This window comes from Serinus canaria, chromosome 21, assembly GCF_022539315.1.
Source record: "Serinus canaria isolate serCan28SL12 chromosome 21, serCan2020, whole genome shotgun sequence".
Taxonomy (NCBI): domain Eukaryota; kingdom Metazoa; phylum Chordata; class Aves; order Passeriformes; family Fringillidae; genus Serinus; species Serinus canaria.
Genome location: NC_066334.1, coordinates 6,007,748 through 6,022,292, shown reverse-complemented (window position 1 = coordinate 6,022,292; position 14,545 = coordinate 6,007,748). Strand labels below are relative to the sequence as shown.

The window sequence follows — 14,545 nt, the reverse complement described above, 5'->3', positions numbered from 1 at the left end:
CGGTGAGGGAAGGTTCGGGGCAGTGCCCGGTTTGCCCGGGCGGAGCGGCCGCGCAGCCCGCGGGAGGGATGAGGGAGGGATGCTCGTGGGTTGCGTGTTGGGGTGGTGAAAATCGCTCAGCCCAACAAGTGCTCGGTTTAGGGGGATTGGATGTTAAAAGAGTGGGTTTAGGTTGGATTTTGGGGTAGAATTCTGCACTGGGGAGGTCTTCCACGGGGAAACCCAGGCCTGGCTTGGCTCGGCGGTGAGGGGAAGGTGCTGGGCAGTGCCCGGTTTGCCCGGGCAGAGGGAATGAGGGAGGGATGCTCGTGGGTTGCGTGTTTGGGGTGGTGAAAATCGCTCAGTCCAACAAATGCTCGGTTTAGGGGGATTGGATGTTAAAAGAGTGGGTTTAGGTTGGATATTGGGGGTGAATTCTGCACTGGGAAGGTCTTCCACGGGGAAACCCAGGCCCGGCTCTGCTCGGCTCGGCCTGGGGAGGTGTGGTGCAGTGCCCGGTTTGCTCGGGCAGAGGGGATGAGGGAGGGATGCTCGTGGGTTGCGTGTTTGGGGTGTTTAGGATCGCTCAGTCCAACAAATGCTCGGTTTAGGGCGATTGGATGTTGAAAGAGTGGGTGTAGGTTGGATATTGAGGGGGGATTCTGCACTGTGAAGGGGGTGAGGCACTGGGAGGGGTCACTCAGGGGAGGTGTAGATTGCCCATCCCTGGAAGTGTTCAATGCCAGGGCTTGGAGCAAGCGGGGATCGTGGAAGGTTGGAAGTCTTGGAGCAGGCTGGGACAGTGGAAGGTTGGAAGTCTTGGAGCAAGCTGGGACAGTGGAAGGCTGGAAGTCTTGGAGCAGGCTGGGACAGTGGAAGGTTGGAACTCTTGGAGCAGGCTGGGACAGTGGAAGGTTGGAGGTCTTGGAGCAGGCTGGGGCAGTGGAAGGCTGGAGGTCTTGGAGCAGGCTGGGGCAGTGGAAGGTTGGAGCTCTTGGAGCAAGCTGGGACAGTGGAAGGTGTCCTTGCCCATGGCAGGGGGTGGAGTGAGATGATCCCCAAGGTCCCCGTCCAACCCAAACCGTTCTGTGATTCCTTGAAGGGAATTCCTCTCTTTGTTCAGCAGGTGGGCTTTGAAATTTTCCTCCTGTCCCAGCCTTGGGCCTGAAATGAGGTCATGGGTGGCTCAAGTGCCACCACAGGTAAATTTAAACACCAGGATTGTGGAATGGGTTGGGTTGGAGGTGACCTTAAAGATCCCCCAGCCCAACCCCCTGTTGTGGACAGGGACACCTTCCTCTGGGCCAGGTTGCTCCATCCAGCCTGGCCTTGAACCTTAAATCACAGGACCAGTGCTTTTGTAATTACCTTCAGAGGCAATCTAGGAGCTTGTGATGCTAACAGTGATGACAGCGTTCATGTGACTCTCTCCTGTCAGGTGAAGACACAGAAACTCCACTGACTTTGCCCTTCTGAGCTCAGAGACACCTTGAAAACTGTTAAGTGAGGTAAAACCTTGCCAGCATTAATACCCTGCACTCTCCTCTCAGGTGAAGGCACACAAACTGCTGACTTTGCCCCTGATGAGCTCAAAGACATCTTAAAAACTCTGTTAAAGTGAGGTAAAACCTTGCCAGCATTACCCTGCACTCTTCTGTCAGGTAAAGACACACAAACTCCTCTGATTTTGCCTAAAAACTCTGGTTAAGTGAGGTAAAACCTTGCCAGCATTATCCTGACTCTCCTGTCAAGTGCAGGACACACAAACTCCTCTGATTTTGCTCTTCTGAGCTCAGAGACACCTTGAAAACCCTGGTTAAGTGAGGTAAGACCTTTCCAGCATTATCCTGCACTCTCCTGTCAGGTAAGGACACACAAACTCCTCTGATTTTGCCTAAAAACTCTGGTTAAGTGAAGTAAAACCTTGCCAGCATTAATATCCTGTGCTCTCCTGTCAGGTAAGGACACACAAACTCCTCTGATTTTGCCTAAAAACTCTGGTTAAGTGAAGTAAAACCTTGCCAGCATTAATGCCCTGCACTCTCCTGTCAGGTAAGGACACACAAACTCCTCTGATTTTGCTCTTCTGAGCTCAGAGACTCCCTGAAAACCCCAGTTAAGTGAGGTAAAACCCTGCCAGCACCAACACCCAGCAGGAACGTGGCAGCAAGGTCACCAAAGCCACCCCTTGTGCCACCCCAGGCCCAGCAGAGGGAGGAGGGACATCAGGAGCAGCAGTGCCCTGGGCTCCTGGAGCCTGCAGAGAGCAGATTCCCCAGCCAGTGTCACCCTGAGTTTGGTGGCTCCAGGCTCCAAAGGAGCTGTCCAAAGCCAAACTTGTCACTGGCACTTGATGAGAGCAGCAGGACCCGCTGTCCCTTGTCCTCTGAGAGCAGCAGGGCCTGCTGTCCCTTGTCCTCTGTGAGCAGCAGGGCCTGCTGTCCCTTGTCCTCTGTGTTGTGTAAAAGTGATCTTGGCCAGGCCAGCTGAACACACAAACTGGGGAAAATGGGAATTTGTGAGTGTGGGTGAGGGGTTTGTCCTGGCACTGCTGCATTGCAGCTCAGCCCTTGGCCAGGGGGGAAAGGAGTGCTGGGGATATTTTGGGAGTGCTGGGGATATTTTGGGAGTGCTGGGGATATTTTGGGGTGGGGTCAGTGGTGACCCCTCCCTCAGCTCGGGTTCTGCCAGGCAGATTTGTGTTAATCTAAATTAAAAATGAATTAGAGGCTGGGCAGTGCAGCCAGCACTGATTGTGGAGATCCATTCCTAGAGTTTTGGGGTCACTCAGTCAATACTGAGATAGTTCAGGACCTAATTTTGAATTTTGGAATCACTCAATAAATACTGAGATAGTTCGGGACCTAATTTTGAATTTTGGAATCACTCAATAAATACTGAGATCGTTCAGGACCTAATTTTGAATTTTGGAATCACTCAATAAATACTGAGATAGTTCAGGACCTAATTTTGAATTTTGGAATCACTCAATAAATACTGAGATAGTTCAGGACCTAATTTTGAGTTTTGGATTCAATAAATACTGAGATAGTTCAGGACTTAATTTTGAGTTTTGGATTCAATAAATACTGAGATAGTTCAGGACTTGAGTTTTGGATTCAATAAATACTGAGATAGTTCAGGACTTAATTTTGAGTTTTGGATTCAATAAATACTGAGATAGTTCAGGACTTGAGTTTTGGATTCAATAAATACTGAGATCATTCAGGATTTACTTTTGAATTTTGGGCTCACTCAATAAATACTGAGATAATTCAGGATTTAATTTTGAATTTTGGGCTCCATAAATACTGAGATCATTCAGGATTTAATTTTGAGTTTTGGGCCCACTCAATAAATACTGAGATCATTCAGGATTTACTGAGATCATTCAAGATTTATTTTGATTTTGGGCTCAATAAATAAATACTGGATTTACTGAGATCAGGATTTACTGAAATCATTCAGGACTTAATTTTGAGCTCAATAAATACTGAGATAATTCAAGATTTACTGAGATCATTCAGGACTTACTTTTATTTAGATCTTACTTGTTCTAAACAGGAGCTTGCACATCCAGGCTCTGAGGTGTGTCAGGTTGGGGTTTTTTTTAACCAAGTTAATTTCTCTTGAAAAAATAAAAATGAAATGTTTTAAAACCAAAAAAGCCACTAAAATTCAAGCCACCTTTCTTTAAAAAATATAAATTAAAACCTAAGTATTTTTAACTTGAAAAGAATTAAAATTCAAGCTAATCTCTCTTCAAAAACAAAATTAAAAACTAAAATTAATTGTTTAAAATTAAAAAAAAATTCAAGCTAGTGTCTCATTTAAAAATAAAATTAAAAATAAAATTAAAATTAAAAATAAAATTAAAAATAAAACTGAGTGCTTACAAAGCACTGAAAATTGGGGAGGAGCCTCTGTTTTTGTGGTTCTGGAGGGAAATCAGCAGGAGTTGCTCTCTGCCCACTGGATGCCGCTGTTCACTGAAATGTTCAGGGATTTTTCCTTCAGCCAGGCCGGGCTCAGCCTGGAGCCTGGAACTGAAATGGTTCAATGGTTCCTGTTGGGATTTGTGTGAGGGTTAGGGTTAGCATAGAAACAGATGAAATAAATATATCGTTCTATAAAATACAATAAAAATCCCGATAATAATAATAATAATAATAATAATAATAATAATAATAATAATAATAAATAATAAAATAATAATAATATAATAATAATAATAAATGTTATATATAAATTAATAATAAATAAAGTATAATAATGACGATAACAAAATAATAATAATAACAACAATATAATATAATCGATATACAATATATATAAATATATATAATATAATATAATAAAATAAATATAATATAATAATAATGACGATAACAAAATAATATAATAATATTGATATATAATGTATAAAATATCTATAATATATAAATTAATAATAAATATAATATAATAATAATGACGATAACAACAACAACAACACAACAACAAATAATATAATGATAATGATAATAATAATAATAATAATATAATAATAATAATAATAATAATAATAATAATAATAATAATAATAATAATAATAAAATAATTAAAATAATGTTTAAATTTTCTTTTTTCCCCCCAAAATAAAGAAATCTCTCTAATATTTTGCCCTTTCCATGTGGAGTTCCTGGGCCCCTCGATCCCTCAGTGCTGTTCTGTCAGGGTGGGAAAATTGCATGGGATCAAAATCTGGGGTGGGGTGAAAAAGGTGTGGGTGATGGAGGGGAAAACAGGCTGGGCAAAAAGGGGGGGCAGGCGCTGGGACAGGGAGAAAAGAGCTCTAGAAAAGAGAAAAGAGGAGGAAGAGAGGCAGGAGAAAGAATAGAGAGGAGAAGGGTAAGGGAAGGGAATGGGATAGGGAAGGGAAGAGAAGAGAAGAGAAAGAAGAGAAGAGAAGAGAAGAGAAGAGAATAGAAGAGAAGAGAAGAGATAGAAGAGAAGATAAGAGAAGAGAATAGAATAAAGATAAGATAAAGAGTGTAGGGTAGTATAGTACATGTGAAAGGAGAGACAAGAGAGACAAGAGATAAACCACAAACAAAATAGTATAAATGAGAGGATAGAAGATAAAGAGTGGAGGGGAGTATAGTACATGAAATGATATACAAGATATACAAGAGAAACCACAAACAAAGAGTAGAATAGAGGTGAAGATAGGCAGGATAAGAGATGAATAGATAAGAATACATAAGAATATATATTAGAGCTATATTATATATAATATATGTAATATATATTATATATAAAAGATATTATAATAAGGTAGATAATGATGATATAATATAATGGAGTAGAGAATAATATATAAGATATAATTACAAATTTATATATGATATTATTATATATTATTATATAATAGTATCTATAGTATTTATAGTAGATTATATATATTATATTATTATATTATATTATATTATATTATATATACAGTATATACAATATATTATAATATTGTATAATGTATAATACATAATATAATATATATTAATATATAACATTTTATACTATTATATTGTTATAATTATATGTAGTAATATACAATAATATAGGATAATATATAATATATATTATAAAATTATTGTATAAATAAATAAAGTAATTAAACAATATCTTACCAAAGTAGACATACGTGAAATATAGAAATGCACATATTATAAAATATATAAAATTATAAAATATAGATCAATCCCCCCAAGTGCCTTTCCTGCAGTTCCCTTTTTCATGCTTAATATAGGAAAAAAAAATTGGGTTTGAAGAATGCTGTCCTTAAATCAGAGCCTGGAAGTGGCAGCAGGAGCCTCAGAGGCAGTGACCTGGATAGAGCAGGCAGCTCTATCCAGGTTTTTCAGGGAAAAACCGATTTATTTCTGGCTGAGAAGAAAGCAGAGTGCCCTGCATCCCCCAGGGCCCAGCTGGGGGAGGGAACCTGGGGGAAATGCAGCTCCACCTTTGGATTTCTGCTCTGAAGGAAACAGCAGCACAGAAAAATAGAATCCAAACCCAAGGGGGATTCCTCTTTATTCCCTCCCTGCTTTTAGCACTGAAAAACAAATGGAAAATGTAGTTTAAAAAATATATATAATTAAGGGGAGCAGGAGCAGGCAGGGACAGAGGTTGTGCCAAAAATTCTGATTTTTGAGGGGTATTTGGAGTCTCCTTCTCCTCCTCCTGTGGCTGCTCCACACAACATCTAAGGCAGGATCCCTCCAGTGCTCAGCATCCCTGAAAATGAGGGAATCTGGATCAGCATCCCTGAAAAATGAGGAAACTGGGTCAGAATTCCTGAAAAATGAGGGAATCTGGATCAGCATTCCTGAAAAATGAGGAAATCTGGATCAGCATCACTGAAAAATGAGGAAACTGGGTCAGAATTCCTGAAAAATGAGGAAACTGGGTCGGAATTCTGGCCTTTGCTGAAGGTGGAAAATATTCTGAATTCTGGGATGGCTGTGCCTAAAGCCCAAGGTTGTGGTGGGGAGGTGTCTGATAGAGAAAAGAAACTCAGAATAAACTGCTAAATATCAAGTTTTTCCCCTGCACTCTGCCCACTTCCTCAGGAAAATAAATTCTAAAAAAAGGCAAATTCCCATTTAATTCTTTCATGTGTTTCTGAGTTTTGGGTTGGACTCAAAGCAGGAAGATTCCCAGTCCAAACTGTAAAAATGAATAAATTTTTAACAAAAGGCAAATTCCCATTCAATTATTTCATGTTTCTGAGTTTGGGGTTGGACTCAAAGGAAGATTCCCAGTGCAAACTGTGAAAAATTAATAAATTTAACAAAAAAGGCAAATTCTAATTAGAAGCTGTCACTTCTTGTTGTGGGCAGACAGGAATGCTCCAGCTCTCCCACTGGAGACACCGAGGTGAGAGCTGTCCCCAGGAATGGTTCAATTTTAGGGGATTTTTGCTGCTGGAGGGAATGAATGGGAATTCTGTGTGGGGAAGGGCAGCTCTGGGAGTGCTGGTTCCCCTCTTGCTCCAAATCCACCTGGAACACTCTCAGACATTTGTGGCTGAATGAATTGGGAATTTCTGTGTGGGGAAGGGCAGCTCTGGGACTGCTGGTTCCCCTCTTGCTCCAAATCCACCTGGAACACTCTCAGACATTTGTGGCTGAATGAATTGGGAATTTCTGTGTGGGGAAGGGCAGCTCTGGGAGTGCTGGTTCCCCTCTGGCTCCAAATCCACCTGGAACACTCTCAGACATTTGTGGCTGTCATTTCTCATCCTCTGGGCTCCTGCCTCAAACTCCTCCTCCCTCCCCCATCTGTGCACTGGATTCCAGAGTGGCATTCCCAGATCCAAACCCCACAAAGCCTTTAAGGCTGAGTGTGAGTGAATTGGGAATTTCTGTGTGGGGAAGGGCAGCTCTGGGAGTGCTGGTTCCTCTGGTGCTCCAAATCCACCTGGAACACTTTCAGACATTTGTGGCTGAGTGAATTGGGAATTTCTATGTGGGGAAGGGCAGCTCTGGGACTGCTGGTTCCTCCTCCCTCCTTCATCTGTGCACCGGATTCCAGAGTGGCATTCCCAGATCCAAACCCCACAAAGCCTTTAAGGCTGAGTGCCCAGTGTGAAATGTGCCACGTTTGTCTTTGGTTTATAAAACTTTAACCCCTGAACAATGCAGCCTCCTCCCAGCACCTTCCTTCCATCCACCTCTCTCAGCCACTTGGTTTCTTGGCAGGATTTACATAACCTGGCTGAAAATGTTCCCACAGCTGATAAAATCCTGCTGTGGAATCCAAAGCTCTGATGAAAAGGCTGGAGCCTGGCACAGATGGTTCATAGTCACAGTTTGTTCCACAGGGGGGGAAAGTGGCATTTTCTGTACAAGCACACCCACCCCGAGCTTTCCCATGGGAATTGCTTGTTCTGCTCAGATTGTTATTTCAAAGCTGTCATCAGATGTGATCCCCCCTGGATTAGAGGGAGCAAAAGGAGCTGATCAGATCATCCCTGAGGCACAAAGCATTTGCAGTTGGGTTTCATTTGTTACCTCAGGGCTTTCTCCTCCTCTGTATCTTCCTAAAAATACTCCTGCAGGTTTTAGGGATGTGGGGATTTGTAGGAGGAAGAATCCTCTGAATCATTTAAATATTGGTAAAACACAAGCATGGAGCTTTTAGCTCTCCCTGGCCTTAGATCTGGTGCAGGAATATGGAGTTAAATCTAAACCTGGGTTTATTGCAGGAGTAAAGTTATTTGTAACAAAAGCAAAGAGCCTGCTCACAGACATTCTGTCAATCAAACCTTCCTCAGATAAACATTCCCTAATCTAGACTTTAACCTTTTCTGTCAAAAACCAGCACATGAGGAAGTAATTAATGAGTGCAGGAGGGGAAAAAAGGAAAAGAAACAATAAGAATGTGCTGAATAGAGGCAAAACTGAGACTGAAACCCCACGGGCTGCCTGCTCAGGGCTCAGGATGCAGACAGGGCATTGCAGCTCCTGACCAACAGCCTGAGGAGATGCTGGAGCATTCAGCCAGCCCCAGGGTGGGCAGTAAATCTGCCTGGCACAGTGGAGGGGCTTGCACTGGATATCTGGGAATAGGAATGAGGTTATCCCTGCTCCTACACACCCTCAATCCATGGCAGGGAAATGCTGCCATGAAATACCCATCAGTGCTGCTCTGCTTTCCAGAAGGAGCTGCAGTGATCAGCTCATTCATTAAGGAAAGCCTATCATGGGAGCTGGATCAGAGCCCACTTCCAGCAGGCTGAGTCTCACCCAAGGTCTGGCAGAACAAATCCAGCAAATCCACTTAAAGTGCTCGGGGAGGGGGGAAAAAATCCTGCCATAAAAAAAATTATTTTGGATAAATCACAACCTTACAGGAACACTGTGCCTCAGTTTCCCCAATGACAAGTGGGGGTGACAGAAGTGCCACTCAGCCAATTCCCAGCAGAGCTGTGGAGCTCATTTGATTAACATTTATGAAACCACCACGCACGACTCTGAGAGGGGAACTGCTGCTGAAGGGCTGTTGTGATTGCTGCTTCATCCCCAGGTGCCTGAAAGAGGGAGCTTGGCAGAACTCCAGGAGAAATATCCTTGTGAGCTCAGATAAAAGATGAGCCAAGCTCACAGTCAGAGGAGATTCATTGCAAACCTGGGGGGCTTGGATCTGAGCTCAGAACCCGGGCAAGGCTCCAGGAGCTTGAGGTACAAAATCATGGAAGGGTTTGGGTTGGAAGGGACCTTTAGAGGTCACCTTGTGCATCACACACCTGGGTAAAACCAGCCGGGCTCTGCCAGAAGAGAGGAGTCCACATGTCCAGAACACCTTGGAATCGTCCAAGGCCGGGTTGGATGGGGCTTGGAGCAACCTGGGCCGGTGGAAGGTGTGGCTTTAGGCTGCCAAACCACTGGGAAAAAGCCAAACCCAGCTTTCCCCTCCTCCCGCCCTCCTGCCTTCATCAGCTCCCGTTTTCCCGAGGAGAAGCCGCACACCGCTGTGTGAGGATGCCCGTGTGAGGATGCTCATGTGAGGATGCTCGTGTGAGGATGCTCGTGTGAGGATGCTCGTGTGAGGATGCTCGTGTGAGAATGCCCGTGTGAGGATGCTCATGTGAGAATGCTCATGTGAGAATGCTCGTGTGAGGATGCCCGTGTGAGGATGCCCGTGTGAGGATGCTCGTGTGAGGATGCCCGTGTAAGGATGCTCGTGGGAGGATGCTCGTGGGAGGATGCCCGTGTGAGAATGCCCGTGTGAGGATGCCCGTGTAAGAATGCTCGTGTAAGGATGCCCGTGTGAGGGTGCCCGTGTGAGGATGCTCGTGGGAGGATGCCCGTGTGAGGATGCTCGTGTGAGGATGCCCGTGTGAGGATGCCCGTGTGAGGATGCCCGTGTGAGGATGCTCGTGTGAGGATGCTCGTGGGAGGATGCTCGTGTGAGGATGCCCGTGTGAGGATGCTCGTGTGAGGATGCCCGTGTGAGGATGCCCGTGTGAGGATGCTCGTGTGAGGATGCTCGTGGGAGGATGCTCTGCCGGCCCATCCCTCCCGTGTCCCGTTAGCAACAAGTGCCGGAGCAGGGAAGGGACACCCGGCCGAGGGGCTCCGCTGATGCCGGGACCCGGCCCGCCCTGTCTCGGCGTTCTGCTGTCCCCCGGTCCCCCCGTGTCCCCCCGGTCCCCGCAGCCCCTCCCGCCGCCGAGGGCGGACTCTCCGCCGCCGCAGCCCGGATGCCGCCGCGTTCCTGGCCGCTCTCCCGGCTCCGCTGCCGCCGCTTCCTCCAGGATCTGCCGGCGGGGGAAGCCGCGGGGAGGGGGCCCAAGGGCTTCTCCTCCTCTCGCCGGGTTATTTTTTCCGGTGCTTGCTCCAGCGGGGGAGGTGGGAAGAGCCAAAGGCGGCGGTACCCCCTTCCCGCCCCCCCCTCTCCTCCGCAGCACATGGGAAGCAAAAGTTTTCCTCCTCCTCCTCCTCTTCCTCCACCTCCTCCTCCTCCTCCTGCCGCCGCTCGGTGCCCTCCGCCCGCTGCCCTCGCCCCGCAGCCCCCCCGGGCCGCCCCCCGAGGATGCTCGGGCTCCGCTTGGACACGGATGTCCCGACGGACAGCGAGGAGTAGAGCCCGGCAGGAGCCCCCCAGGCCCGGCAGGGAGCGGAGCCGAACCCGAGGCCGCATCTTCCGGAGGGATCCGCCAGGAAAGCGGCGGCTGGGCCGGGATAACCCGATGGTTTAGCAGCGCCGGCCGGGCTGCGCCGCTCCTGCACCGCCATGGGCACGGGATGTGCTCCAGGAGGCAGAAGGGGCTGCTGCCCACCGCCCTCTGCCTGCTCACCCTGGCCTGCCTGGCCTCCGGAGTTCTCCTCTACAGCCACTTGCAGCAGAAGGTGCGGAGCGCCGAGGCGCTGGCGCAGAAATACAAACAGCAGCAGGAAGCGCTGTCAGCCCAGCTCCAAGGTGAGTGACCCCTCCGGAGCTGCCCCTGTGAGTGACCCCTCCTGAGCTGTCCCTGTGAGTGACCCCTCTGGAGCTGTCCCTGTGAGTGACCCCTCCAGACCTGTCCCTGTGAGTGACCCCTCTGGAGCTGTCCCTGTGAGTGACCCCTCCTGAGCTGTCCCTGTGAGTGACCCCTCCGGAACTGCCCCTGTGAGTGACCCCTCCTGAGCTGTCCCTGTGAGTGACCCCTCCGGAGCTGCCCCTGTGAGTGACCCCTCCTGAGCTGTCCCTGTGAGTGACCCCTCTGGAGCTGTCCCTGTGAGTGACCCCTCCGGAGCTGTCCCTGTGAGTGACCCCTCCGGAGCTGTCCCTGTGAGTGACCCCTCTGGAGCTGTCCCTGTGAGTGACCCCTCCGGAGCTGTCCCTGTGAGTGACCCCTCCGGAGCTCCCAGGTGAGTGACAACTCCAGAGCTCCAAGGTGCGACCCACCCTGGAGCTCCCAGGGTGAGTGACCCCAAAGTGAGTGACCCCTCTGGAGCTCCCAGGAGAGTGACAACTCCGGAGCTCCAAAGTGAGTGACCCCAAGGTGAGTGACCCCTCTGGAGCTCCAAGGTGAGTGACAACTCCGGAGCTCCAAGGTGAGTGACCCCTCCAGAGCTCCCAGGTGAGTGACCAGCTCCAGAGCTCCCAGGTGAGTGACCCCAAGGTGAGTGACCCCTCCGGAGCTGTCCCTGTGTGCACACCCTGCCCCAAATCCTCTCCCTCCCAGCCACCAGCAGGGTCCCCCGTTCATCTCTCGGCTTTGAAGCTGCTGTGCTGTTTCCTTCCCCCCGTTTGGATGTCAGGAATTGGAGCAGCCTTGAGTGGGAATTGGCAGAGGGGGTCGGAGCTGGACGGGCCAGCTCAGCTGTGTCACGGCCATTCCGTTTCTTCTCCCTTTGGCTGCAAATCCCCAACCCCGGCCAGGCCAAACGCGGGGCAGTAAAAACGCAGGGCAGGCTCTGGGAGGCGGCTCCGCTCTCTCTGCCCCGGGTGCGAGCGAGCACAGAGGGAAGGGATCTTCCCCTCAAGTTTTGTCCCGGCCCGCTGCTGCCCGCTGCCTCTGCAAGGAGAGAAACCCACCTCCTTCTGGAGAGGCTGGTCTGGACTAAAAGAGTCTGGACTAAAAAAGTCCGGAATAAAAAAGTCGTAGCAGCATTTAGGGGCTGATGGATGCTGCAGGTTTTTAGCTCCTTAAAAAGAGTGGGAAGAGGAGGAAGAACTGGATTTTCTGATCCCGCAGACAAACCCACCTCGTTCTCCAGAGGTTGATCCGGGACTAAAAAACTCCAGGAATAAAAAGGTCGTGGCAGCATTTATGGGCTGATGGATGCTGCTGATTTTTAGCTCCTTAAAAAGAGTGGGGAGAGGGGGAAGAGGAGGAGGAAGAACTGGATTTTCTGACCCTGCTGACAAACCCACCTCGTTCTTGAGACGTTGGCTCTGGACTAAAAAAGTCCGGGAATAAAAAAGTTGTGCCAGTATTTAGGGGTTGATGGATGCTGCAGGTTTTTAGCTCCTTAAAAAGAGTGGAAGAAGAGGAGGAGAGAGGAGGAAGAGGAGGAGGAGGAGGAGGAGGAGGAGGAGGAGGAGGAGGAGGAAGAAGAAGAATTGGCTCTTCTGATGCCGCTTCCCAGCACTTGGCTCCCCTGGCAAGAGCTGCCGGAGACCGGAAGGCAAACCCAGCGTGTGGATTCCTCCTCCCCCTCTCCCCTCATTTGTCCTCCTTACATAAATCCTGACTGTGGGAAAATGGGATTGCAGCCCGCAGGGAAGGCTGAGCAGGGGCGGCTCCGCCAGTCCTGAGCTCCTCTCTCCTCTGCCCTGCCTTGCTGGGGGGGCCAGGGCCGCAATTCCAGCGGCTGTCCCAGGATTTGGGGATCTGGAGGGATTGCTGAGCTCCCTGTGTGATGTTTGGTGGGAACACCTCACAGGATTTGGGGATCTGGAGGGATTGCTGAGCTCCCATGAGAGGTTTGGTGGGAACACCTCACAGGATTTGGGGATCTGGAGGGATTGCTGAGCTCCCATGAGAGGTTTGGTGGGAACACCTCACAGGATTTGGGATCTGGAGGGATTGCTGAGCTCCCTGTGTGAGGTTTGCTGGGAACACCTCACATGGATTTGGGGATTTGGGGATCTGGAGGGATTGCTGAGCTCCCATGTGAGGTTTGCTGGGAACACCTCACAGGATTTGGGGATCTGGAGGGATTGCTGAGCTCCCATGTGAGGTTTGCTGGGAACACCTCACAGGATTTGGGGATCTGGAGGGATTGCTGAGCTCCCATGAGAGGTTTGCTGGGAACACCTCACAGGATTTGGGGATCTGGAGGGATTGCTGAGCTCCCTGTGTGGGGTTTGGTGGGAACACCTCACATGGATTTGGGGATCTGGAGGGATTGCTGAGCTCCCTGTGTGAGGTTTGGTGGGAACACCTCACATGGATTTGGGGATCTGGAGGGATTGCTGAGCTCCCATGAGAGGTTTGGTGGGAACACCTCACATGGATTTGGGATCTGGAGGGATTGCTGAGCTCCCTGTGAGAGGTTTGGTGGGAACACCTCACATGGATTTGGGGATCTGGAGGGATTGCTGAGCTCCCATGAGAGGTTTGGTGGGAACACCTCACAGGATTTGGGGATCTGGAGGGATTGCTGAGCTCCCATGAGAGGTTTGCTGGGAACACCTCACAGGATTTGGGGATCTGGAGGGATTGCTGAGCTCCCTGTGAGGTTTGGTGGGAACACCTCACAGGATTTGGGGATCTGGAGGGATTGCTGAGCTCCCATGTGAGGTTTGCTGGGAACACCTCACATGGTGCCATTCCCAAACACAGCCGTTGCCATGGTTACCCTTTTTTATTTGGAGCAACAATTTGAACAAAGGCAAAGCTTCTTTTGGGATTTCTTCTTTTTTGGATTTCTTCTTGTTTGGATTTCATCCTTTTGGGATTTCATCTTTTTGGGATTCTTCTGTTTGCATTTGGCTGCTGGGGCAGATGGCAGAGATGTTTCTGGGAGTGATGCTGGCACTGCAGGGGTGCCTGGGGTTTTTTTTAATAGAGGGGAAAAATCAGATTTTTTTTTTTTTAAGTGGGAAAAATTCTGATTTTTTTAATGGTGGGGAAAATATCTGAATTTTTTTTAATGGTGAGAAAAAAATCAGATTTCTTTTTTTAATGGTGGGAAAATATCTGGGGTTTTTTTAACAGTGGAAAAAATATCTGAATTTTTTTTAATGGTGGAAAAATATCTGAATTTGTTTAATGGTGAGAAAAAATCTGATTTTTTTAATGTAGGGAAAATATCTGAATTTAAATGGTGGGAAAATATCTGATTTTTTTTAATGGTGGGGAAAAAAATCTGAATTTAATTTTAATGGTGGGGGAATACCTGTGGGGCTGACTGGAGCCTGTCCCTCTGTGCCTGTCCCCAGTGGTGTACGAGCACCGGTCCCGCCTGGAGCGATCCCTGCAGAAGGAGAGGGGCGAGCACAAGAAGACCAAGGAAGGTCAGAAATGGCTGTCCCCAAAGTCCCCAAGGTCCCCAAGGTCCCCAAAGTGCCCAAAGTGCCCAAAGTCCCC

At 48.2% G+C, this 14,545-nt stretch overlaps 1 protein-coding gene and 2 long non-coding RNA genes across 8 annotated transcripts in view; 2 read left to right on the top strand and 1 right to left on the bottom strand.

Moving 5' to 3' along the window:
• The first annotated feature begins 5,568 nt into the window (after window positions 1-5,568).
• Window positions 5,569-14,545, top strand: part of LOC108962822 (translation initiation factor IF-2-like) — an 11,084-nt gene continuing 2,107 nt past the window's right edge. Inside the window, exons 1-2 of the mRNA XM_050982734.1 lie at window positions 5,569-10,944; window positions 14,398-14,472. Coding sequence (XP_050838691.1) covers window positions 10,008-10,944; window positions 14,398-14,472 — 1,012 coding nt within the window. The 5' untranslated portion in view covers window positions 5,569-10,007. The remainder of the gene's footprint in view (window positions 10,945-14,397; window positions 14,473-14,545) is intronic.
• LOC127060348 (uncharacterized) lies at window positions 10,961-13,688 on the top strand. Of its 4 annotated transcripts, none has more exons than XR_007779287.1 (4): window positions 10,961-12,491; window positions 12,532-12,998; window positions 13,132-13,318; window positions 13,634-13,688. It is a non-coding gene; the product is annotated as an uncharacterized LOC127060348 (long non-coding RNA). The 4 variants fall into 4 exon arrangements; XR_007779285.1 differs by having other exon boundaries at window positions 13,132-13,382; window positions 13,634-13,677; XR_007779286.1 differs by lacking the exons at window positions 13,132-13,318; window positions 13,634-13,688 and adding an exon at window positions 13,509-13,621 and having other exon boundaries at window positions 10,965-12,491; window positions 12,532-13,060.
• On the bottom strand, window positions 12,959-13,745 carry LOC127060347 (uncharacterized). Of its 3 annotated transcripts, none has more exons than XR_007779282.1 (3): window positions 13,710-13,745; window positions 13,147-13,460; window positions 12,959-13,075 (listed from the first exon to the last, which is right to left on the bottom strand). It is a non-coding gene; the product is annotated as an uncharacterized LOC127060347 (long non-coding RNA). The 3 variants fall into 3 exon arrangements; XR_007779283.1 differs by lacking the exon at window positions 13,710-13,745 and adding an exon at window positions 13,587-13,687 and having other exon boundaries at window positions 13,147-13,397; XR_007779281.1 differs by lacking the exon at window positions 13,710-13,745 and adding an exon at window positions 13,587-13,671.